This window comes from Colius striatus, chromosome 3 (genome assembly GCF_028858725.1).
Source record: "Colius striatus isolate bColStr4 chromosome 3, bColStr4.1.hap1, whole genome shotgun sequence".
NCBI lineage: Eukaryota > Metazoa > Chordata > Aves > Coliiformes > Coliidae > Colius > Colius striatus.
The window spans coordinates 21950563-21977810 of NC_084761.1; the positions used below are offsets into that span (position 1 = coordinate 21950563).

The following is a 27248-nucleotide window of genomic DNA, read 5'->3' on the forward strand; positions in this document are numbered from 1 at the left end:
ACAAGCTTTTTCTAGTTTTTTTCATGAGACAAGCTCTCTCTTCCAGCAATCTCTCTCTACGTGCTTTGTGTACCTTTGGATTTTTGTTCTTGAACATAAGTGACTATCATTGCACTTGTATTCCAACACAAGTCTTGATTACCTTATTCATGGAATGAATAGTCTTAAGTAATCAAAATTAATTAAGAGCATTAGCTTCTACACGGTAATCATTCCATAAGCAAGTATACAACTTCCACTGGAAGTACCTCACCTAATACAATCAACTTAACTTTTTCCATAGATTCACTTAAAATAACGGATGATGCTTAGCAATTAGGAAAAAAAAGTCCCATTTGTCTTCCCTTAAATCAGCATTACGTCTTCATCTGAGTCTTTTATAGCATGATCCTGACTCCGAGATTTTGATTTCTCTTAAAGAATGAGCATTATAAGTGATAAGACTAGAACTTTGCAACAAGCCAAAATGGATTGTTTTTCATCGGTGCATCAATGGTGTGTGCTTTACAGCCACTGGAGTAAGAACCTGTGGTTTCTGGAAACTCTTTTCCATCAGTGCATTTTTTTAGCCCTAGGTATGGTTTGTTTTCTGCATGACAACAATTAGTAGTTGGTTTTCATCTTAAACACTCCGTGATGAAGACAACTACCCTTAAAGGAACTACAGGAATTTGGTACTTGGGTGATTCACAATACAGTTGACAAAATACAGAAGAGGCTTCAAGAAACTAACATTCTGAACTCCTATTCACTTGCTGTGCTACTCCTTCTACACAAATGGCACACCACCTGCCAAGGCAAGAAGACGGACACACACCCAGTGCTGCTCTCGCTGGGTTTCCATGCAGCTATGCCAGCAACAGCATGAGGCCAATCTACTCACTTCTACCTCCAGCAGAATGCACCCTAAGCTCTCTGACCCTATGGCTGGATGCACACAGAAACTGAGCATGGGAGGTTTTTTTGCCAGGAGCACAAAATTCACCATATAGCAGTTACCATAGATAGGCAAAGTACTACAGTAAAACTGGATGCAAAGTTGGATTCCCAAACCTACTGCAGCCCACTGACTCACTGGAACACATAAAGCCACAAACACCAACACAAGGATTGAATTTGGGATTGGGAGGGTAGCAATTTACTCCATTTTACAAAATTTTCATTTTTTCATGTCCTGTAGTGGGATGAAATTGAAGTCTTTTCATTTCAAAGTGTGTGTGTGCATAAAAAACAACTGAGGTACTGCTTCCTAGGTAGAATATCCTCCTGGAATACATAAGATCCAGCTGAATGCTCTACCCGAGATGTCTTTCTCTCAGTCTCTCCCAATACATAGATCAAACTCATCAGGCTCAATTAATATTTAATTATCCACACAAAAGGGATCAACTTCCATAGAACAGATAGAGGGCATTCTAGATGGTGCAATGCAGCTTTGTTCAGCAAAAGTAGTTCAGGACCTGAAAACAGGCTATGTGACTTCTGATTTTGGAGCTCTTGCACATGGCACCTTCACCTCTGTTCTCAAAAGAAACTGTGCCTACCTATTCAAAACTCAGAGGAATTCAATCTGGAATTCTTGTACTCTTGGCTATTCCAGGGTTTCTCTTTCTCATTAAAAAAACAACACCCGAAAAAATATTTTTGGGTTTTAAGAAGATAATTTCTATAATTTAAAAAGGAATCTTAAAGCCTGGAACTGTTTTTCCTTATGAAGTTACTAAGGGTAAAGCTTCAGGAGAGCAAATGTAAAACCAGACCAAAGACACCAATGTCTATTGCATCCAAATGGAGCAGTTCAGAATTTTTTGGGTTACATTTTTAAATTGAAAATACCCAATTAATATTTTCCAGTTGTAAAAGATAACTTTAAAAAGATATCCAAACATTATATACGTTCTTGAAAAATGAAGATACATCAGCTGTTGGAAAACTCCAAATACGAAAATGCAATTTAAGAGCTGCCTTCTCAGCAGTAATTTGGCAGCAGTGACATATACTGAGGTTTCAGCCTTGAAAGGCTCTGGGTCAGTTTACTTGGAAAATGAGAAACCACATATACCTGGATAAAAAAAGAAGAAATGGAGACACCAACTTGGATTCCTTAGATCTCCAAAATCGTTCCCCTAAGATGATATTGTTCCTAGGTTATCAAACAATCAAATGAAAACATAGGGCATGCAGTGTTTTGATCATTTGATTTTTGCTTCCTCAGATGGGTTTACCTACCCACACAAATAAACCTCTGCAATTCAGAGGTGTCTTAAACCAGATATTCCCTCTGCTGCTCAGTTGTGCTTAAATAGAAGGTCAACATGCTATATAAAATCCCCCACTGTGTGGAGATCCAGACAATATTCCAAGCACAGGGGGGTGGGGTAAGGATGTTTTTGTTCAATTTCTTTCTTAGACTGGATTATCTCATGTCCTTAAGGTTAAATGTACAGAATCTTCCCTCAGTGATAAAATGGGATCTAATAGTGTCACCTACTGCAAAATAGCTTTTCTTCACCAGGTCAAAACCCTCACAAGAGCCCTTCAAGAAGTGTCTGTTTGCAGCTCTATAGATTATTTCCATTTGTAGCAATTTGTCGTGTTCATGTACCATGCTGGTTAACATGCAAATTCTATGCAAAATGAGGGACTGAAGAATTCATCAGTGAATATGCTTTGTATGGATTATAGTCTTCCTCATCCTGCACACAGTCCCACACATTTCAATGGGGTCACTCACATCATATCAATTAAAGTAGGGGGGAGGGGAATAACTGTAAACCAGTTTATGTCATAATTATGCAGAACCACCAACATTTTCCTCTTAAACATCAGAGAAAAACCAAGCAGAAATAAATAGTTGACTATGATTAAAGCCATTAAAAAACAATGACCTCAAAGCAGGGAGTTGAAGCAGCAGGTACACTATACCTTGCAAATTAACCATTTACGAAAGATAGACTGGACACGGAGAGAAAGTACCATGAAAACTGGGTGTGGCTGGACAATTCACATTTTCACCTGATTATTTTTCACTAGCATCACTGAATTATCATAGGTGGTACAAAAGCCAGGATTGTTTATAACCTAAGAAACATCTCTGGTAAACTAAAGGTTTATAAATGTGCATCTATATTCCTTGAAGAAAAAAAAAAAGAAAGGGACAGAGCACACAAGTCATTACTATCATGTGCAGGTTTTCTATTTCTTCTGTATAAACTGCTCTTTCTTACAGGGAGCACAGGGCAACCCGTGCCAAGAGACACCCACTGCCTAACGAAGCCAACTCCAACTGGACAAACCAGACAGCTGCTTGTCAAAAAAAAATTAAAAAGCCAGAAAGGACTCTCTGCTTAAACATTATCAGTTATTGCAACGTTATCAATTTCCCCGTCGAGAGATGGAGAAGCCTCCTCGCTTGCGGAGGACCAGCAGGTTGGCTACCGAGCCACTCGCCGCCCCCAGCAATTGCATCCTTGGCTTCCTCCGAGCTGCCGCACCCTGCTCCCACCGCCTACCTCCCACCTTCCTCGCCCGAATCACAGCTCCCAACCAGCTTGCGCTACCTGCCCGTGCTTTCCCGCCCGACCACGGAGGAGAGAGCCGTGCTCCGAGCCGGCACCGCTCCCTGACACCGCTCCCGGCCCCTGGCCCCACCTTCTTGGGTCTCTTCCTCCTCTGGTTACTGCCGTTGTACTTCTCCCCGCTGTCGCTTTTCTGAGCTGCCTCTTCGTTCATCCTAGCGAGCACGTTTGCCAGTGCCCAGCCGTGCCATGAAAGCCTCCAGCCGCCCAGCGCTGCCGAGGGTGGGACCCGCCGGGGGCGGGCGCAGCGACCGGCGTTGCCGTGGCAGCGGCGGCGGCGGGCGGGGACCGGCGGAGCTCCGGGGACGCGCAGCGGGGCAGCGGCAGCCCGGCCTCCCGCGGGCACTCCGGCGGCAGGAATGCTCTTAGGAGGACAGAGTTGTTTGGGTTGAAAGGGACTTCCAAGCTCATCTCGTTCCAACCCCTCGCTATGTGCAGGGACACCTTCCACCTGACCACGTTGTTCCCAGCCTCATCCAAACTGCCCTTGAACACTTCCAGAGATGGGGCTGCCACAGCCTCTCTGGGCAAGCTGGGCCAGGCTAAGGTCTCTCCAGTTGTCCTCTGTCAAAAGGAGCTCTTAAGTGTGAAAGATGCATACTATGCACTTTGATTTCTTCTACCAAAAAGAATAAGTATCATATGTTACACTTTCCCTGAACACTTGTTGAGCAGATGTTTGTTATTTGCTTTGTTTCTTGGTTTATTATAATAAAGAAATCCGGGAAAGTAAACAGAAAGTATTTCCACCAAGAAAGGGTTCTGATCTCCTCCCTCAAGAATGACAGAAGAGCCCCTGAGAAGACAACAGTGCTTCTGTCTGCCTATGGTCAGGGGACAAACACCTGGGACTTCCCAGGCATCCCACACCCCCAAAACACAGAGACACCTCTGAGGTATTTGGCCAGGACTGTTAACAGATAAAAGATGATTAATTATCTGTATTAAACTATACAACGGCAACATAATTGGCATATAAGGCAACAGCCTTTACTACTAAAATAAATCACCTTCTTACTTTGAAAGAACGACACAGCAATATTCACATGTAAAAGCATGTGAAAACTAACATGCATTCCTCCATTCCTCCTGGTGAATATGTTAAAAAGACAATACTGTTCTACTTGGAACTGAACAAAACTGCCACGTAACTTGCCCTCCTTTTCCAGCAGTAGCAGCAGCTGGGGAAGAAAAGAAAAAAAAAAGTCACTTTAACTGCTTACTCAGCACAGGAGAGGTTGGAGAAAGTGGAAAGGACCCAGCGAGGCATGAATATGCTCCCCCACAACTGCACTGGCTGCTAACACAATGAACATCTGCAGCACAAAAACAATATAAGCACTGTAACAATCTGAAAATCCTCTTTGTTTTGTGGTGTTTGGTTTTTTTTTACTTTAAGAGTGACTTTATTGTTACTGCTAGCAGTAGTAAACTCTACACTAAAAAGAGAAATAACTCATGGAAAAGTGAAGGGAGCTACAAATCTTGCAGAAGGCGGGTGCTATACAACATGGCATCTGTTATGCCATAATTAGCGCTGCAATCACAGTCACAGTGAGTATTTTGGGAAAGATGTACAACAGCCATTTGTTATCAGCGTCAGACATTCATGGAAATAATTTCTGAAACTTGTAAAGATGTGGTTATTCTTTTAATTTACAAACAAGCCTATTCTGCACATAAATGATGTTTTTAAAGAGGTCATCCTCCCTTTCATACTTCAGGCTGATTTTGCACAAATCTGTCTCTCCAGCCCTTTTTTCATTAAAACCTAAGGCTTTACAGTCTTTCTCTGCTATTTGTTTATTCTAAGAAGTGACCCTTGAGTTTAGGCAGATTGTTGAAGTACGTGATAATGATGTATTGTATGTTTTCTTCCTACAATAATGTTTATTGGAAATGAAAAAGTAAAATCGTTGATATTTCTGAATATATATATGAAGAAAACTCAAATCATACGTGACAGTTCTGAAAACTCAGAGATGATGGTGCAGTGATCTAAACAGGATAAAGAACACGGTATCTCAGTCTCAACAAAATCTATCACATCCCTCTGTCCCTAGAAGACATGAGACTCACTATCCCATTTGTAATTCTATATTTATTTTGGTCTTTAAGATGGAGAAGAATAAGGAACCAGGATTACAGGAAGATTCCATGACAGCCAGGAAAAGGAGTAGATTTTCCTGAGAGACTTGTATAATTGAAAGCTTGCTGTCTTGTGAAAGGAAGAAGTCACTGGCAGTCACCATGAGTAACAAAAGGTTGGTACCCCTGGGAGGCAAGCAGGGCCAAGTGCAAGCTGTAAGGTGTGAGGAAGAAGTGAGAGAGAAAGGCACAGCTGAAGGATTTTCAATTTCATTATGTAAGTTTTCTAGCTGTTCCTACTCCATCCTCACATAAGTCCATGACAGGGTAAAAATACAGAGGGAAGCTAGACTGAAAAAGTAGGATCCCCCATGTTAAGAAACAAAGTGTATGGTACAACATGACTGTACCCACAAACAAAATATTAGAAAAGCCTATCGTAACAAGTATCTCTGGTACTTATTAATGAGAGACACCAAACAAGCACAAATGCATATGTACAAAGGATGACAGCCTCATTAACTTTAACTGCTCTCAGCTCATGTCCACAGATCCTAGGCATTCACCTTTGGCAACACAGTTTTAGCTGTAGTCAAATAAAACAAATGTTCTTGCTCAGTAACAACACATCAGTACTCTTTCATTCCCCACGATCCCAGAAATGCAGCATGAAACCTAACCAACCAGGGAACCACGGCTGGTATGGATTTACAGTAGATCTAATAACTGCACAAACTCAGATCTAACAAATACACAAACCATCTCCAAGAAATGCCCAAACACCCCAGTAAGTCCTAAATATTCAAGACTACCAAAGGCAGTCTTCCTCATTTAAAACAGCTAAAAAAATACTGTAGTATGGGGACTGCATTTCCTTCACAAAGCAAAATTTATTAGCCGAAGAAAATATATAGATATAATCAAACTTGTAATATGGGGAACCACACAGGAAGTAATTTTTAACTCCCTTGAAAGGGAGGGTTGCAGTCACATCCATGAGCAGACCTCAGCAGGTTACAAAAAGGTTATTACATCTCCAACCCCTATCTCTCAACCTGCAGAACCTAGTGAAGGAGCAATGAGTAGTAATTTATGATCAGGCAGTTCCCATGAATGCCGACTGAGATGATCAGGTTGATTTCTTGTGTGGAAACTTGCCACATATGTATCCTGCCAGTTGTGTTGCTTCAAGGCCTCTATTCATTACACTCAAGTCCAGGTGCTTAGCTCAAGTGTCTTGATCCCCCCACAACATCTGAATCACATTCCAGCAGACATTTCAGGTTAACACCACAAAGTTACCTCCCTTCATACAGCTTTGATGAAGAGGCTTCCACCCTGTCTTAAATTTATTTTCTGGATCTGAAAAGATATTATGCACCAAAAGCGTGAAGGAAGAAAGCATTAACAGAAGCTTTTGGTAATATGCTAGCAGTAATGGCCACAGTATTAAATCAACCCTTCTAATTTTATAAGTGTAGGAAGTTGGAAGGGCTTCCTTCCTAAGTTTTGTTTGGGTGTTTTCCATACCTAGGACCCTCACCCAAATGCATTCACATAGGCACGTAAACTAAAGCCAGAGAAGAATGTCCGTTGAACATCTGTTGTCAGATGACGTTGGCCTGTGCTGAGCCCTGTGATGCTGCAGCTGTATCCCTGCTGCTGTGTAAGCTATCAGGCTTAGAACTAGTTTCCCCTTTTTCTATCATAGTAGAAAATAATCTTTTTCTTTTTCCAGAGTCATTCCTTATGATGTCATTTTTGGTTATTTCCACAATTAAAAACAATAGTCAGGTCTATTCCCATTGAAATCAACAGCAGCACATGCATTAAATTTAAGATGTCTAAAATCCTACCACTACAACAGAGAATCAAAATTTTAAATGTACAGTTAAACTAGGACTATTTCTTACATCTTGACCTTAACTTCATATTCTGCACCTGGGCTAGCTATACTTAAAAAAAAAAAAAAGGAAAACCATTGTGAGTAACTCAGAACATTTGCACGTTTCACATTTTGGAAATTGAAGCCTCAGGGAGATTTTATCAGTGAATGCAAATAGCTCATGGGAGAAAGTAGAGATGACAGAGGTAGGCTCTTCTCAGTGGTGCCCAGTGACAGGACAAGAGATAATGGGCACAAACTGAAATGTTAAAACCAAACTCAAAACCAAAAAAACAACCACCCAACCAATATAAACCTAAAAAACCCAAACCTTTTAAATGCAAAGGAACAGATTACCTAGATAGAGTAGGAATTCTCAATCCTTAGAAATACTGAAAACATGACTGGAGACAGCCCTGAGCAACCTGCCTCTGTTGACCCTGATCTGAGGTAGAGATTGGACTAGACCATCTCTAGAGACCTCCTTCCACCTCAACTGTTCTGTGAAGCTACAAACACAGAGCCTTGATCCTGCAGCTAGCCGAAGCATGCATTGCTTTTAGTAGTTGTTCAAGGCATTAAAACATTTAGGTGTTCCAGTTGAGAAATTCCAAATAGTATCATTCTTAAAATGATGACACTTCTGTTTTGTCACTTGCTTCTATGTTTGCCATTATAAAAAGAAATAAAAACCCTCTAAATACCATGTGCAATAAATGCTCTATCTCTGTTCAGTAGCACGTCACAAATGCTCATCTGGGATTTTATCGACTCGCCACTACAGGAGTTCCTGCTGGTTACCTTGAGCTGAACCCTCAGCTTCCATGTGGCCCACCCTGATAAGAGATGAACAATGGAGTCAATCACAGGTGGGCGAAAAAGCCAGCTGCAGTTTACCACTGAAACTATTAAACCAAAATACAACAGGAAAGAGTTAAAGTATAGATTAATTTAATTAAACAAAAAAGTCTGAGCAAATTATTTTTATGAGGGTGAAATTAAGTTAGATAACAATTATTGCAGAAATGAGCATTTTACACACATTTTTACACACAACTGTTCGCTGTTTTTCCTTTCTCAGTGAATACAGTACAAACAGAATCAGTAACAGAGAAACAAAGGTGCAAGCAAGAAAATAAACAGAGACCAAAGAAAATATTTTTACCCTGCTCAAAATTATTCCTTTTTAACTTGGCAAGTGCTTCTCCCCTGATTTGCTCTGTTTAAAAATTCTTGGCCCTGATAAAGACAAGGGGAGTGTCAATGTTGACTTCATCAAGCCTAGCCATGCATTACCATTTAAACACAAAAACACCTCCTGCTAAAATAATTATTATCCTTTTACAAGAAGGAAGGCTTTTAATAATTAAAACTTGAGACTGTGACATCACAAAAAGTATTTATTATTTTGTTTAATGCAAAGTGGATACAACCTAATTTCTTCACTCAATCTTGCATTTTCCTTAGTACGAAGGGATTCATTTCTTGTCGGAAACAGAGCAGGTAAATCAATGAAAAGAGCCATCTGGTCAATTCCTATAAATTTAATTGTGTTTTCCCCAGCCTATCTTCCAATTGTCTACACAGAAAAAAACCCCTACAACAAAAGAGCAACGGTTGAGCCATTGTCAGCGAACATTGCTGACAGATTAATCATATGGCCACAAACTTTGGCTACTTGTGTCTGAGGACACGCAGCAACAGTCAATCCAAGCAGGACTGAGGTGTGGTACAGGTGAGTGCTCAATCCATGGAGGATCCAGACAGCTCCACTAAGGAGCTCACAACAATACCCTAAGTGTAATTAAAAAAAGTGACCAAATAGGTGAGTCAGTCTACTAATTCTGACTTTAATCTCCTAAAAAAGCAGATTCCTCTAACCATGTGTCATATTTTTCCATTAAAAATAACCTGTTACACTGTTTTTAAGAAATACTGGAATGTTACAGAGTTTGCATCTAAAACAAAGTGACAAAGTGATTTTTCTTTCATCTGAATTCAGGATTTATAGGCATGACTGGCCTGGCAATGAATTTTCTCAGATAGCTGAGAAATCTTTCCAGAAATACACCTGAGGTGTACTTGCATTCTTTTAAGGAATTGTGTTTGTAAAGGGAAACCAAAATAAAGTAAAACTTCCTGCGCCATTTCACTCCTGGTTTCCGACTTCAGCACCCAACCGTGGACAGCAGAGTCGGCCCTTTCCTGCCTCATGGTGGAGGTGCCTTCCGCTTTTCTTGAGTCTCCTAATCCTGGCACAGCACAAACACCTGTCACTGCTGGTTTCCACCCAGCAGAAAGACAGCAAATGTTTCTGTGGCAAATACACCTGGGTGACTCCTTTCCCAGATGAGTATCTATCACCAGTAGCAACCTCAAAACAAAGACAACAGCTATCTGCACAGTCTTGCTGTAAAGCAGCAGTACGTAGTACTCTCTTGCTATCCATCAAACATACCACAACTGAAAGTGAGTATTAGGGGAAAGGTTCCTCTTTCAAAGGTAAACATTTCCAAATTGTGAAAAATTCACATCTGTGTTTAAATAACAGATATATATTTAATCACTTGCTTCTACTTCTTGTTTCTGTCCTCTAAAAAAAATGTCATTCTGTGCAAGTGGCGAGGAACCTTCAATATTTAAGATTTTTTAAATGGTATTCTCAACAGCCTTTAATCACCAATGAAAGTCAAATAGTGCTACATGTTGGAATAAATCTGACACTACCTATTCAAACATCCATTATAAAGTAAGTAATGCAGTATGCTTTTTTTTTCTTTTTCTATCTTTTCTATCTTTTTTCTTTTGCTCGAAAGAGTGCACTATAACTGTCAAGCCACCAAACTCACTAGATAAACAATTGTCTAAAGCAAGAATTCACTCTGAAACAATTGGTTATTTTCATTAAATGCTATGTTACTTTGTCCTTTGGCATTAACATCTTCTTTTTCCTGAGATAATACAGTATTTCTAGCAGTATCTCCACTATATTTGTCAGACGAATTCTGCAGAGGTATGACTGTCCACACAGTTTTAAGTGCTCCACAAAACACGTATGCAGAAAAGATTCACATACAAGCAGACAGCCAAAACAAAGATTCTAAAAATGTTGAGACAGGGGAGAAGAAATTCTTCTCAGCACTTGTAGGGTGCCGTAGATCAAGCAAATTAAAATCTATGAACTGAATGCACCATTTTCTGCCCAGTGGGAGCTGCAGATTGATCATCTGCATTATCCATCCATCTGGTAGTCACAATTGAGTGTATGTGACCTCACATAACGTCTCTGTTGAGAAGACATCAAACTTATGCAAGAGAAAAGGCTCAAGTACCTTGCAATTATCATGCTGGTCACATGCTCCGTGGCGATTGCTATAGTAACCAGACATTTACCAGGGACAGTTTCTAGCTAGAAGCATTCTTCTCTTATGTTTCGAATTTTTAGTCTTGGGCTAATTGTTAATTTATGTTTTGTTTGGGAGCTAAGGAGTTGAATGTTTTGAGTTCATCTGGCAAGGCAAAGATTACTAGAAAATAAATATGAAATCGGTTATAATGTAAAGGAAAATCAGAATAGCTGTTTACATCATGAGTTCTACAAAATACAGTATCTTGTATCCTTTAGCAAGCACAGACTCCAAGAGAGATGGGTAGAATATCACAAAGTCAAGAACAATGGCAGGGTGGTTTTTTTTTTTGCCAGGTACTCAAATGAGCCTCTAAGGTTGAAATGATCACAGATATTGCTGGTAGTTATGATTGTTCTAGACAATCCTTCCTTGCTAGGTACTGTTTTCATTTGCTTGTAAAATACTCTGACCAAATTTCCACCTCTTGGATTTGTGGGTTTTTTTTAATACTGTTTCAATACAAACTTGAAAAGTTCATCTGAAAGAGTTCAATTGTTATTTTCCATCCACATGCTTTGGATCAAAAAGCACAAAAGGGTAATAGGGTTGCCATCCCCAGGGGAGCAGAACCAGGACTGAATCTAGGAATGGCACCAGTGGCAGAGGAGGAGCAGAGAAATTACACTGTGAGTTTGCAAATTGAGAAATGGAAAGAAGAGCCAATGCTTCCTAAAGCCTAGTGTCCTCCAAAACTGGGCCAACAAAACAGCAAAATCTACGATCAACAAATGCTTTGAAATTCTTTAGACAAATCGTCCAGGGGCTCACACACAGAGCACAAAGCTGCTGCCATTATTACTGAGAAAGAGCAGATGGTTGTCTGTTGTTCCAGAAGGAAAGAAAAGTAAATAGCCATGGCACTCATATAACATTAATTCTACCTGTATTAATGGATTGCATAGTCTAATCATATCATTGTGTATCTGTTATTTCCCTAGTACCACTGTGCTTAGGTCGCTACACCAAGGAATAAAGGTCACCTGACCTGACAATTTGTTCAGAGAAAATGGAAGACATGGACTAGGGCACTGCAGAACTAGGAACAAGATGCCTTCAAAGCTACAGCAAATAAACTTCACACCAGATAACAGGATTCATGCTGCTACATCTGTCTCTGATATCATACTTCATACAAGACAGGTACTGAAAAACAAACTCACAGGGAAGTTTCTCATTTTCTGTGTGCTTAGAAATCTTGTGATCTTCTCTTCAAAGTGTAAGAAAATCTCAGACATAGTCAAAATCAGGAGAGCAGTTTATAACCAAGATCAGTGAGATGCAATACACTTACTCTGAAAAACAAAAGTCCTAGTTTTCCTGAACTGAGGGTCTCAAACACAGTCAAAACTTTTGAATGTTGTTTGTCTCTCTTTCAACATCCCATCTATTGAAAAGAATTGTGTCTCTTAACAGCAGCGTAATTAAAATTAATTAATTGTTTTTCAGCACTCTGCATATTACTTTGATGAGCACTATAGATGAGCCCCCAAGGGAATAATAACTCTCTCTTCAAAGCAAGGTTGAACAACATGTAAATAAGGCCTAGGGCCACAAATCGAACTCTGATAAGGAAACAAGCTATTGAATAGCTGTTCATTAAACACGTATCGTCTGTTTTGTGCACCAAATACAGCAGGAGTTGGTGGAAAAAGTATTGTGGGTATGTGGAATGGAAGACTGTATCATGATGTATACACATGACTGAGCCAAATAAAGGTTGCAAAAACATCTAACTGCACTCTCATTTAACTCCGTTCAGTGTAGTTTACAACTATATCTTTTTTAAAATGAGTAAGGATTCAAATATATCAAATATAATACAGAATCAGAAAGTGAGACGTTCTGAGTTAACAGTCACTGCCATTTTAGAGGGATCTCATGTCTTAAGTACATAACTTTTACCTGATGATATCAAATCCATCATCAGAAACTTGTTCAAATCAAGAAAGGGCCATCAAGAATTAGTTCAGAACAAAAATAAGTTAATTAATGAAACTATACAGTCCACAGGCGAGATGAGGAACTGTGAGTTCCTATGACTTAATCCCAACACGGACAACAGTTCCTCTGGCTTTTATTAATCATTAGTAGAGCAAATCCCTGACACCCTGGGAGCTTACCAGCTGGCTCAGAAGCTACTGTTATCCACTGCTCAACTCCATATAACTAAATGCACCGTATTATCAACTGATTTTGTGAACTCAAGAGAATTATTATCACAGAACACAGCAACAGTCTGAGTCCACCCACAAGCAAAGGAAATGATTCAGCCACTTACAGTACTGAGCTCTGCACAGCAGCAGAGACGTTCTGCAAACTCAGTTGATTTGACTGTATCAGACTGATCTCACTATAAGTTTCTACTGTTCTTCATGAGATTTTCTTTTCAATGATTATTATTACTATTACATCATAGATTCCTTCAAGCTGCTCCATAGACCTCTTTCTCTCTGCCCATGAGCAAAGGGGCAATACTGTGTAAACCTCTGTGGTAAATGAAACTGGAAGCATCTGAGTGTATCCACTGTACGAGCCCCGCTCCAAGCCACAATCACAAAGGCTAACAGCTGCAGAAAAAAAACCTGATGCTTTCTTAACCAGCTAAATCCCCGTGTCACAAAATATTGAGACATTGAACAATGGCTTTCCCCAAAAAAGCTTCACATTCTATGCCCAACTACACTGCTATCTTCCCGCACCCCATTTGTTCTTGCCACAATGTTCCAGTTTGAAGTGTTTTAGTCAAATATCTGGGACAGTTTCTTGCCTTGAGTGAAAAGACACCTCCTCTAACTTTCAGAGAAAGATTACATGTCTATATATTTAGCATCAAAAACAGAACCAACATTTAACAAAGAATTTACTCTTCCCTTCCTGTAAAAGAACACTTCGGCATGTCAATCTGACATTCTCCTACTGAAAATCCATCTTGTTAGAAAATATTCTCTTTGGAACTGTACCAATATGTACTGAACAAAATACACATTTTAAAAAGCAGAAGTACATCCTTTTTTCACCCACAGGTATTGAACGCTGCAAAATAATATTTTTTTAAATAACCACTTTCACAATATTGGGGTAAAATATGACTTATAAGATGTTCTGTGATCAGGTAAGATATCTGGTGCCCAGATAAGAGCAGGTGCTCAGTTTTGCTCTTAAGTGCTAGACTGGAGATAAAGCCAGGTCAATGCTGTGGTGGGGTTTTTGCTGTGGTAGCAAACTGACACAGGCAACAGTTTCTGTGCTTTGGCCATCTATGGGCAAAAAAAAAAGCCTCCCCCAGGTCCCAGAGGTGGCTTCGAGCTCTGCTGGCAAATTGGATGGAAGAAACTGAGTTTCAGATGGCCCTTTTACAGCTCTGTCCTCCGCTGAGGGCAACAGTTAGTCAAGTTTCAATTCAGTGAACCATTTAATCACATTTAAGTGCTTCTCTGTACCTTGATGAACTTAAAATGCAATCTGGAGTGCTGTAATTATAAAATAACCATATATAGCAGCCTGTAAGTTAATCTATCCTGCAAAATAAAGTGTAAAACAATGAAAGATCAGATCTGTGTATTTTTTTATCTCATTTAGTCATCTTTAAACAATAAATCTTTTTAGGTTAAAATTCTCAAATATGCAAGAAATAAATGCTGTTCATTCCTAGAAAGCATGGAAACTTACTATACCATTTCTTTCTTACTTTATAATCTTCCATCTCTGTCCAAAAATGTAGCCATAGACTTTCTAAGTTGCACTGGATAGGCAAGACTTGCAATATCTAACAACTTGCAAGTAAACTATATTTAATAATCAAATCAATGATGAGTCTTAGGAATAAACATCCATTTTAACCTCAGGATGTATTTCCCAATACAGAGCTCAATTGTCAAAACAGATTGGAAGAGATCACCTTTTATAGTTGACGCTTCCTCTAAGGCAATCGCTAGCACCCTGCATGTAGCAGCCATATGCTCTCGGATTCACCTTAAAGAGATGGCACTTCACTTACACTGTGGCAATTAACACTCCCACGGTAACAGGATGAATCAATCAAGCAATAGTAAAAGTAAAAAAAAGGAAAATAAATTAAAGGAAAATGGCTACATGGTATATTCTTCTGCCTTAAAATAAGGCTTTTCTTCATACGCTGTACTGTGAGCAGCCCCAATACATTTGATCTTAGAATATTTTTTCTGTTTATAGTATCTTAAGCCAAAACGTATAAAGAGATGAAGGCATTTTTTTTTAATTCTCAGAGCAGGCATGAAAACCTTTTCATAAATTACTGGTTGTGATAGAAACCATTTCACTCTACAAGTGACAACAAAAAAAAGTATCACAGTACTCTTCCAAACAACACTTTGATTCACTGTTTAAATCCAAACTTGGACTCACCATTCATCCAAAAAGAGTATGTGGCCCCAGAGAAGCAAGAGCCAAACTTCTGCTGAAATCCACATTAGCTCAAGAGCAGGGAAGGTATCCTCCTTCCAAATTGTTTCTGTCTCTCCAAAACTGTTTGCTAAACCCAATAGCTTGAATAGCTTTTAAGTTAAAAAAAAAAAAATAATCACAATATTTAGGGTTACATACACTATTCACCAAAAGTATCTTGGTAAATGGCCCATATTTTGGTCAATTAAAAAAACATCAAACATCTGTATCTTTTGAAGTACTAGTTATTTTCTTTAACCGTGACTTTGTGAAACTATTTTGCTGAAATTCTAGTGATATTTGACAGTGGAGTTTTACCATAGTAAAATGTCCAACCTTGCAAGTCACTAAAAATGGAACCTGGGAGGGAACAAGGCCACTTGAAGAGCCTTAGGCTCTTGCAGCCACAAGAACTTCTCATACACTTGACCTCGATACAAGACTGTGGAAGATACTGGTGCCAGTCTAAGCACAATTAGAAGATTTCTCTTGGTGCAAAGGTAAGAGCAAAATGTAGGAAGAAAACCAGAAAGGAAATAAAACCAAAGACAATTCTACCCTTATGCATAACTGATAAAACATAATGAAGTTCATGAAATAAAGGAGTTAAACTGAATCTTAATCCAGGAAACTGAAGAAAGACACTTTGTCTCTAAACTATGGGTTATAAAAACAACACTTGCTTACAGACCAGCAACAAACACATGCAATTAGGTGAGAAAAAGCCTGAAATATTTGAACAGGGGGACACAATGGGTAGCAAATAAAACTGGATATTATGAAGGAGTAACATCCAGTGAAATAAGTGTTCTAAGTGTACTAACTGTACATTTAGTGTACAGTTTATTTCTTGTTTTCTAGTAGAAAATTATTAACTCTCTGTAACTGTAATGGCAAGTTTTCATTTGGAAACATGCAAAATTTCTACATGCAGAATAATCAAAAAAGATAAACAAAACATTTTATATAAAATAAATGGATGCCTTATCTGCAAAGACTTAAACAATATTTCCTGGTGCTAGTAAAAACACTCATAAAATCTGGAATGTGAAACAACAGCTGGGAACAGTTAACTAGAGCAGCTGCTGGCAGATTTGTACTTATTTTGTAAATCAAGGCACATAGTGGCAACCATAGGTTTTCATTTCCTTTGTGATAAGCCTTTCACAGAACAAAAACTCAGGAGTATTTCTTTTGGCCATACTTTGAAACCTGCTGTGAATTTCATAAATTCATATTTGAAGGGTGTAAAACACACCTGAAAGCACAACAGTCAACACAATATGGAAATCGCCATACAATGGATTAAAAGGATCCTTAATCATGTGTTAGCATAAAAAAAGCACCCAGGTAGCACTAGCCTTGTCCAACACTTGCAATGCTCACTCCAGACATATTTTTACTGACGGGATCACTCAGATTTCTTGGTTTTATCTCTAGCATTAAGTCAGAACCAGTTTCTCTGCAGGATGAATTTCTTTCTGCTGTGTACTCTTATTTTGCACAGTTTTTTCATTCTGTGTTTGTTCAACAAACATACTCTTGCTTTTTACTACATGAGCTGAGAATCAAAGTCTGATACAATAAAATTACTTTCAATCCCATGCAAGCACCTATACAGCTAATAAACTTCTGTGACTGTCATAGTTGTTTCAGCTGGAAGAGACCTTTAAGATCATTGAGTCCAGCCTTTGTCCCAGCCCTATCAACCACTAGACCAATTTTCCTAATGCAACATCCACCTGTCTCAAACACCTCCAGGGACGGTGACTCCAGCACCTCCTTGGGCAGCCTGTTCCAATGCCTGACAACCCTTCCAGTAAAGAAATTCCTCCTCATATGCAGCCTGAACTTCCCCTGGCACAACTTGGACTGTTTCCTCTTGTTCTGTTGCTTGTCACTAGGGAGAACAGACCGATCCCTACCTCACTACAGCTTCTCTTCAGGTAGCTCTAGAGAGTGATGAGGTCTCCCCTGAGTCTTCTTTTCTCCAGGCTGAACAGCCCCAGATGCCTCAGCTGTTCCTCATGTGAGATGTGCTCCAAATCCTTTATTAGCTTCGTAGCCCACCTCTGGATCCTCTCCAGCACCTCAATGTCCTTCTTGTAGAGAGGGTCCCAAAACTGGACACAGTATTCAAGGTGTGGCCTCACCAAAGCCAAGTACGGGGGGAATGGTCACCTCCCTGCTCCTGCTGACAACACTGTTCCTGACACAGGCCAGGATGCCATCAGCCTTCTTGGCCACCTGGGCACACTGCTGGCTCATGTTCAGTTGCTGTCAACCAACACTCCCAGGTCCATATCTCTGCCTGGCAGCTTTCCAGCCACACTTCCCCAAGCCTGTAGCTCTGCTGGGAGTTGTTGTGGGCCAAGTGCAGGACCTGGCACTTGGCCTTATTGAGAGTCATGGAACTGACCTTGGCCCAGCCATCCAGCCAGATTATCTAGGTCTCTCTGTAAAGCTTCTCTACCCTAAAGCAGATCAACACTTCCACATAGCTTGGTGTCATCTGCAAACTTACCCAGGGTTCACTCTATCCTCTCATCCAGATCATTAATAAAGATGTTAAACAGGAGTGGCCCCAGTACTGAGCCCTAGGGGACATCACTCGTGAGCAGCTGCCAACTGAATTTAACTCCCTTGACAATGACTCTTTGGACTCAATCACCTAAGCAGTTTTTCACCCAGGAAAGTGTATGCCCATCCAAGTCAAAGTCAAAAGAGATTCATACCTAACAGAATATATGAATGTTACTGAGACAACCAACAGACAACTGTTTTCAGATTCTAAGAACAGAGGTACAGAATTTTATCTGAAATACGAAGAAAAGAAATTAAAAGGTTAATGTCAAACACAGATTTTGTTTCAGTAGAAAGGCTTTCATTAGTTTTTTACTTCATATTATGGGTTTTGTTCCTTCACTGTGATATTTGGAATGTTGGAAAAACACTCGGTGTTTTGATAACATCTGAGAAACACAAAAAGTAAGTTTTGTAACTCTTATTTCTCAGCTTCACTGAAACATTTGCACTCCTTTCACTGGCATGAAACCAAGGCTACAGTGAAAAATGTTGAAAAGAAAATGGTGAGCATGATTTGTCAATACAGAATTCAACTAATTTCATTTTTGGAAGACTAAACATAAAACTAGCTTGAGTTTTAACCCATACTGCTGCATTGCTCCCCAGTTGTACATAAACAGCAACAAAGAAACAACAATAATCTCACATATGGCTTACAATACAGAAGTGCTTGCCTTAGAAAGTGTATATTTAAATATAAAGTTCGTTTTGGGGCATAAGAACACCAAATACTGCCTTGGTGATAGTTTTTTTTCCTACAGCAATCCCTATAGTTGAGTGTAGTCTGTTGAACTGATCACAAGAAAAGGCGGCCTCTGCATTTTTCATATAACTGCATACGATTTCACAAGTTACATGATGTCAGCAAAGTCAAGGACTAACATTCAATACAAGAGGAAAATTAAGCTTCACGTTCTTTCATTAAAAATATCTTAAGGAGAAGGATTTTTAAATACAGATAAAACTATAACCATTACATATTTCTGTCTCATCTTAATAGACAGTATTTTAACTACAGCAAAGACTGATATTGTTAGAGGCTTACAATGAATTCACATAGAAAAAACCCCACTGACACGTCAGTTCTGCCACATCCAGCTCTACATTCAAACTGGATTTCTGCCCTTGAGAGATGCTTTTTGGTTTTGTTCTCTCCAATCAATAGTGTGCTTCAGAATATAAACTAGATATGTCTCTCTGCCCCCAGCTGCAAAGGTCGAGCTTATCACAAGATCAGCTGTTTAGGAAGAACGGATCCAGGGATCTAGAAATGCAGCAGATGTAAGAACTCCTGAAAGAAAGGACACTTTCAGCTAGCATTGCTCTGCTGAGGACAGAGGGGAAATCCTGAGGCCTGTGAAGGTTGGGCATGCCTGGAATTCACACTGATACGCAAAGAATTTGAAAGGCAATTGTAGAACCACTGCTGTCCTCCTACCACGTTTTTGTGAGATACGTGAATTTTGAAAACACAGGCCCCAGAAAAGAGTGGACAGCTCAAGTCAAACAATTTGGTCTTCTGCAGGGACACAACAGCCAGTATGAGTCCCTCTCAAAAAGAAGGAAAACTGTCTTGATATTTCTTTTTCCAAAATATACTACCTTGTTGTTTGTTGCTATTCCTCCCTAAATTTGTCATTTAAAGTGGCTTGACTTTTGACTCCTGTCCTATGTATAATTTTTTCCATCCTATTTTTCCCTTACAAACTCTGCCCCTCGTTCTATCTTCCTGTGTTTCCCCTTCACAATTTCAACTAAACCGAACCCAAACATATATATATGTTTAACAATAACATGCTGTGCCTGTTTACCAACTCTCCTGCAGCTTGTTTGTTCTAGGCCTTCTGTTGCCCTATGTGTGAATCATCCATTTAGGCAGCAAGCTCTTTAGGAAAAGGACTGCCTGTTGTTCCCAATTTGTACAGTGCCTAGCACTTAGAGCTCCATTCTTAATTATTATAATAACTTCATTAATGCTTTCAGTTTTCTCACTTCTGGGTTGTTGGGTGCTTGTTTTGTATGCTTTTACATCTCTAACAGATCCTCCAGATAAAAATTACAACCACCTTTGAATAGACATTGAATAGCATGTGTGACAAAGTAGAGCTTTGTCTTTGACACAGAAACTCTGTAGAAAATCTTTTCTGGAGATAAGCCACACCCACTCAGAATGATACCCTTTACTCTAGAAAAACTTTCTCTGCTTTTGTTTCTGGGTCTTCATTTATATTAAAAAAGATACTGTTTGCACACATTCAGTTAAAATCACTTCTGATGGCTGTGCAAGGCAGGCTCTCGTGCTCCCAGAGGAACACAGCAGCGACCAAAGCTGGTCCTGCAACACTCTCCCCACGCAGAGCATCACCGGCAGCATTGACACATGCACATTCCCATCAGGGCGCTTGACGTCTCCTCTTTTCCTAGATGACACAGGTAATTCCTGTGAATATCCTCATCCATTTCACATGCAGTTTGTGAGGAAAATCAAGTTTTTGCCACTGAAGCAAGAGCTACTGAAATCCAAATGCTGGCAGACGTGAGGTGGTAAGAGGGAAGAATGGCATGTTCCCACTCCCAGACACTGCAGGACACACTGAGCTCTGCCTTTGTTAACAAAAGCTTCTTTTCATTAAAGGGTGGAAAGAAAAAAAACCCCTTTTATTCTCTAGCTTTTGAAGGGCTTACATCATTGCTTCTTCAATTTCAAGATTTGAGTGAAAACAGGCTTTCTACTGGGCTGGTCAAATGACTGTTAACTAAGAATTCCTGGGAGTGTTTAATCTATGCTCTTTCTTTATTAATTGATGGTTAAGGTACCTAACAATGACTCATCTAATGAAAAAACAAAACCGCAGCAGAAACCCTCCCTGCTCCTACAGTATTAATGTTACAATGAACCTGGGCATTTCTCTACCAAACAAGTAACTGTACATTTTGAGGGGTTTTTTTTGCCCTCTAATTAGATCCAAGTCTTCTAAGGGAAAACCATAACAAGCTTTATACAGGGCAGAAAAATATTTTAACACTATTGTTTTTTCATGTACATACAAACACAATTTCACCATCGAGGTTGTGTCCAGCAGGTGAATGTGAAGACAGGAAGAATTTGTTATTAAGAACAGAAGATATATTGACAGAATCAATAATGGAAAACAGGTAGTCATACCAGCCCCAGCTTTTTTCTTGCCCCTCTGAAAATTAAATAATATAAATAATGTATTTTTTCAAAAGATCTCTCCATACACATCCCTGTGACTCTTTTACTTCACATGCATGCACATCAGCTTTGAGAAACTCACATAACCAACCCATTAGCAACACAGCCTTAAGAACATGGGGACATTTAATCTTAGGTGTGGATATCCTACATTGCACACTTCGAAGGAAGCTCCAATTTAAGGAAAATATTTGTATTTTGTTAGGAACAAATAAGCTGTGCTAGCTATTTTTCAACTGAAGGGTCTAAACGTGATTCTTCCCATAAGCCCTTCCTCCTTTATTTAAATATTTCTACAATCAGGTCTACTAAGCTAGAAACAATGGAGTAGCATTTTTCTCTCTTGTTCAGCCAAAGCATAAGGATTTGGGCAATCTTCTGCAGGTTAAATTCACCTTCCTATTTAACTAATAGACTGGGGTATGTCATAGAGAAAAGAAACAAAGAGAGGATCTTAGCTGGCTGTGGATAAGTATAAAGGACTGTTGCGAATCGTAAAAGCTTGCAGTGACCTCTGAAAAATTACAAGTCAGTTGAATGTGTTTTGGATAGTTTTAGAATCAACCTTTGCACAGTGGCCATTGCAATGCAAGAAAACAATGAAAAAGAACAGTTTTGGCATTTCTCTTTGATGGTCTTCTCTGACATTATTCTCCCTTCTCTATGCGGTAACAAAACACTGCTAAAGGAAATCTTTGGAACCGATTTTTGTAAATTGTTACAAGAAAATAGTTGGCTGTGTCTATAGAAGAAAAATACCCAATGACAGAAATAGAAAAAAAGAAGTGAAGACACCTGAAATCTCATTACACAACTGTCTTTCAGACAAGATATATTTTATTATAATCCTGCCTACATTATTTCTGTCTTCTATTCCTAGAGTGTTAACTATATACGTCAATCAGTAAAAAACCCCACCTCAGTAAAAAGATGCTGCTCTTTTTTCTAAAACACAGGATGCATGTAATAAACTGAACATATATAACAGAACTGAGTCAAAACGAAGTCATTACTTCACCTACTTCTCCTGTCTACCGTCTAAGACAATCTACTTTTACTAAAAGCCATTTTTTATATCTCAATCAACACAGAGTCTTTAGAGAATCAACAAAAATGGTTTAAAATTTCAGGCTAAAAGCCATTTTCAGGCTAGAAGTTATGGTTTGGGGCACTAAAAACTGATAAGGAATTATTACAATCTCCCATCACCCTGGACAGCTGTTTTCATCTGTCACTTGTATATCAGCTCATTTCATGAAAGGCTTTACTACAGTGAGCAGTTAGCCTACAGTTAATCTTTGTCTTGACCTGTACATCCATTGAAACTGCCTGCAAGCAATTCCTTACCAAAGTCTGCAATATCCTAAACTGTCATCTGCTACAGAGCATCCAATATCATCTGCCAAAAATCCTGAACCACTTCTTTACACTAAATCATAGAATGGTAAGGGTTGGCAGGGACCTTTAGAGATCATCTAGTCCAACCCCACTACAGAAGCAGGTCCACCTAGATCAGGTCACACAGGAATGCGTCCAGGAGGGTCTTGAACACCTCCAAGGAAGAAGACTCCACAACCAAATGAGCACCACTTCTTTGTGGTTGAGACAAGATGACAGACTGACTTGCAGCAAAAATAGAGTTGGCACAGAAAGGCATCACTACCATATTAGGTGCAATTCATCGGTTTGTTCAGTTTTCTGCTGTTGAGGACACAACATGGGCAGATCAGACCAATTCATGTTTCTTGGGAAGGCAGCTACCTCCAATGGGTAAAAATAGTGCCACTGTAAGAAAATCAGTGTGCAAAAGTGACAAATCAGACATAGATCTGCATTCTATGTTTTGAGAATACGCACCAGTAAATGATAAGCAAAATTTGAGGGGTTAGAGACTAGACTTGCACACAAGACTTGCACCCATTCCTAATCTACAATTTTAAAAGGATATTTCTAACAAGAATTTACTTGGGAAAAAAAAAATTTCTTTAAGGCAAAAATAAAGATGCTGTTATACATAGGTGTGGCTAATGAGTTCACTCAGTCATTGCTTTGAGGTCTTTTGGTTAGTGTTTTGGTTTGTGCAGTGGTTTGGCTTTTTTTCTTTTATTCTTTGTTAGAACATCCTAATTTATTGAAACAAAACCTTTATTTGGGAAATGAATTTAAACATTAACAGTATTCAGACAGAATACTATCATCAAAGAACATGCTAAATTTTAACAGCTTTAAAAACTATATTTTTTATAAATAACATTTCTATATATACTTATATTTCATCAAAAGGGAACAGGTCTGTTCAATTGCTTAGTTTGTCTTTAAAGATATTTTGTGCCAATTCATGACAACAAAAAATGATAATATGCTAGAAATTCTCCGGTAATGTAAATTTCAAGGTTTAACCCAGTTGAGAGTCCTTTTTCAAAGCAATGACAGTCTTGAATATGGATCACAGACGGGCTGCTGCTGGAAGCCAAGAACAGGATTTTGTCTATGTATAGGTAGGGTACGCAAAGGAATGTGTTTATTTTTAAATAAGCTCTCCTATTATCTACATGATGTGTATCACAAGCCAAGTCAACTTCTGTGGATGGATCTGACTCAAAAAAACCTTTTCAATTTGTGAATATTCACTCATCTCCCAAACTAAAGATATCTGAGGATCACTTCAATGTCCATATGTTTATTACAGCTGCAGAAGAGTCAGTAAGTTTGTGGTCTCTGGCATAAAATAGAGTGCACTGATCACAAAATGTGAACTGCTTTGCTAGTTACGTAATTGTTTAATCTGAAGGACATTCACTAATAAATATCAGCTATGACTAACTTCATTCTAGAAAGTAGAACAACAGATCCCAAAAAAAGAAAGTCAACCATTGGCAGACACAGCATTAGACACTCTTAAATGTATTTTGTCTGTGAAATTAAATGGTTTTAAAAATAGTTAACTGAGGTGAGCAGTAAAATTTAAGTAGAAATTTCAGGACTTCATATAGTTTATGTGCTTGTTCTCATTAAATAATCCCTGCCAGTGATCACAATTCAAACTTCTCTATGTTGTACTACCAAAGGAGACATAAACCAAACCTGAATGAAAAGCTAGAAACAAGACTTGGACCAAAACCAGAAGAGACTTACTTGATCTTACTGCCTAGAATGAAAAATATAAACATCAAACCAATGAACAGCATAAATACAAACCAATTACTCATATGGTCATCTCTGTAAATGTCTTTCTCTGGCCTGGTCCCTTAAGATCTCTCTGACTTGATACAGATGATTGTTTATTCCTCTGCACCAGACTGTTCAGCACATAGAGAATATGCATCCTGAAGGATTTAACAAAAGATTTGCTTTGAATCAGAAAATTTAGATTCACTTTCCTGTGCAACATAGGTAGACAACAGTACTTATGAATTCAGATTGATTGCAGTGAAAAGTTTTTCATCCTGGCAGCACTGTTGCCATAGCAATCCTTGCTGATAGGATATTCTTAGCAATCGCTCACAGCTCTCCATCTCCAGCACTCCCTGGGTTTCTCCAAAGCCAAGCTGCATAACCTCATTTCCAAAACCTCAGCAATCACCAGAAGAAGGATTAGAGTAGCATGAGCTCAGGAACCGAAGTGCCTTCTCTGCAAGTATCACACATACTACAAAATAACTAGCACAAAATATATTTTGCAAATGGGAGGACAGAGGAAGAAAGAGTGACTTCTGGGCCCCACACAGGAAAAGAGAAGTTTGTGTTCAGCTTCTTCAGAAATACTTTGACAGTCCTAAATCTCATTGCCATTTCAAAGAGATGTCAGTTATGTGAAACTCAAATTCTTTAATAAATTTTATGAACATTGTGAGTTACACTATATATTACCCTCACACAAAATTGCAGACTGAATTAATTACCAGTTAAACATGTTGGTTCATTGCAGGTTGGGGTGGAAGGACACAGCACATTTGTTATTTTTCAGTAGGGTCAGTTATTACTACTACTCTGAAATTCAATTCCAGATTTATTTGAATATCATAAGATTTTTTCATAAGCTTCTCTTTGATTGTATTTCTCCTACAATTCTGCAATATCTGAAAAGTCTCCCAGCATTAATTGTCCAAATTGCATTATTTTGGTGAGCAACGGGGTGATCCTTAGACTGGGCTCGCTACCCACTGTAGCACTTGCTGGGAAGTGCCTCACAGAACACCTAGAACTGCAGAGGAAGACAACATTGCCTTCTCCAACTGGGTGTGTAGAGCAATTAACAGTGAAAGTAAACGAGATGGACCTCTGCTGCCAGGACTTCACTGGCCCCAGCTGACAGCCTCAAACAAAGAGCAAGAACATTCATGCTGGGCCTATTCAGCTAGTGTTTTCAAATGCTCAGGACACAAACAGGAGAGGAGTGAGGGTCTGTGAGGTTCCAAGACCATAAAAATCCACCTTACTATTTTTTACACAGATATCTAGTTTGTTATCATTCCTCTGTGCTACAGTAGCATTTGATAAAGTGAAACTGAAGTTGCATAACTGAAATCACAAGAAGATGCAGGAAGGACATCATCTTGGGTTTTATATCACATAGCAATGAAGCAGTTAACTACTAACACTATGAACAATTATCTGTCTTGAACAGAACTGTACAAACTGAATTGACAAGCACACTTATAAGCCAGTTGAAGATAAATCAGGAACTGGCAAACCACAACACCTATGTTACTCCAGCTACACGTACTCTGTTTGGCAACCGCCTTCAATGCCAGTCGGAGGCTGCCGGCTGCCACTGCTACTTAGAGCTAGGCTTCCCTCCATTACTCGCTTAGTGAAACAGTGACAAAAAATAGGACTACTCAGACCCAACATTAAATCTAAGTTCTCATGCTGATTGAACTTCGGACCGAAATCTCTTCACTTGGGCAAAGATTTACTGACCTCATCTGGAAATGAAAATGGGAATTGTAAAGAATACTACTCATAGTAGAGGCAGAGAGAGAAGTGAGATAGAGTAGCTACTACTTAAAAACAGATTTGCACCTGCTACCTACTATGAAACCTGGAGATGCTACCACTAGAAATACTAGGTAGTGCCAAGAAAGTGACTTTGACATGGCTGATAAATAGCTGCACCACTGATGGACTGACTTCTCTGTTCTGAATAGCTACTCACTAAATATAGACACCTGTAAAGAAAAAAAAAACCAAAACCCTGCATCTGCCCAAAACAAATTATCCATTACTAAGCATAAATCACACAAATACAGATCTTCAAGGAGGTCTCTTCAAAGGCAAATATAATGTTTGCAAGATGCAAGCAAATAAACATAAAATACCATCTAGCTGCACATTCTGAAATACAAGAAAAAAACTACAATTTAGAAGGTCTGCTTGCTCTATTTTCAAAAATCAAAGAATAGCAATTTTCAAGAAAGTATGTTCTCAGGGTCATGTTGAAGTTTTTTCTATTGCTACAGCAAGTGTAAGCTTCAACTAAGATCAGAGTCCAAAACATATTCACAGTACAAATTTGGAATAAAAGACTGCCATTAAATGAGCTACTCCAATGTTTCTGCACAGGAAAGCTCCTGATGAATTTCTGTCTCCCTTCTGAAACAGAAGCTTCTGTAAATTCGCTGTTGTAATAATAAGCACTCCTGGTCTGACACCATGAGACAGGCAATTTCGAGAAATGTAGCAGAAGAGCACCAACTTGGCAAATAGCCTGATCTTGACCCCATACCAACATGCACCAAAGGAAATCTTCATCAGCTTTTTAGAATCACATTAGCTTGACCTCAATATACGTAAATAAAATTGAGATTAGACTTGACATTTCAGCTTTACTACTTTTTATCAAGTGGAAATTCAGCAGAACTCTGCCAGATGCCTGGCTAATACGCAGGCAATTTGATAAATATCACCTAGTGCTTTACTTTTTCCATTTCCTGCATATTTCTGTTCAGCAGGATCCTGGGAAGATGCAAGACATGGCGCTGCAAAACATCCACCTATATTGTTATTTATGTGGATAGATTTTGTAGTTTCTTTCAAGTGTGCTAAATATAGCTGATTAT

General features: G+C 39.1%; 1 protein-coding gene across 2 annotated transcripts in view; it reads right to left on the bottom strand.

The window, feature by feature from the left end:
- The window catches only part of ANK2 (ankyrin 2), a 238209-nt gene extending 234477 nt beyond the window's left edge, over nucleotides 1-3732 (bottom strand). For both annotated transcript variants that reach the window (XM_061993135.1, XM_061993136.1), the window contains exon 1: nucleotides 3652-3732. In XM_061993135.1, coding sequence (XP_061849119.1) covers nucleotides 3652-3732 — 81 coding nt within the window. The remainder of the gene's footprint in view (nucleotides 1-3651) is intronic.
- Between the last annotated feature and the right edge of the window lie 23516 nt (nucleotides 3733-27248).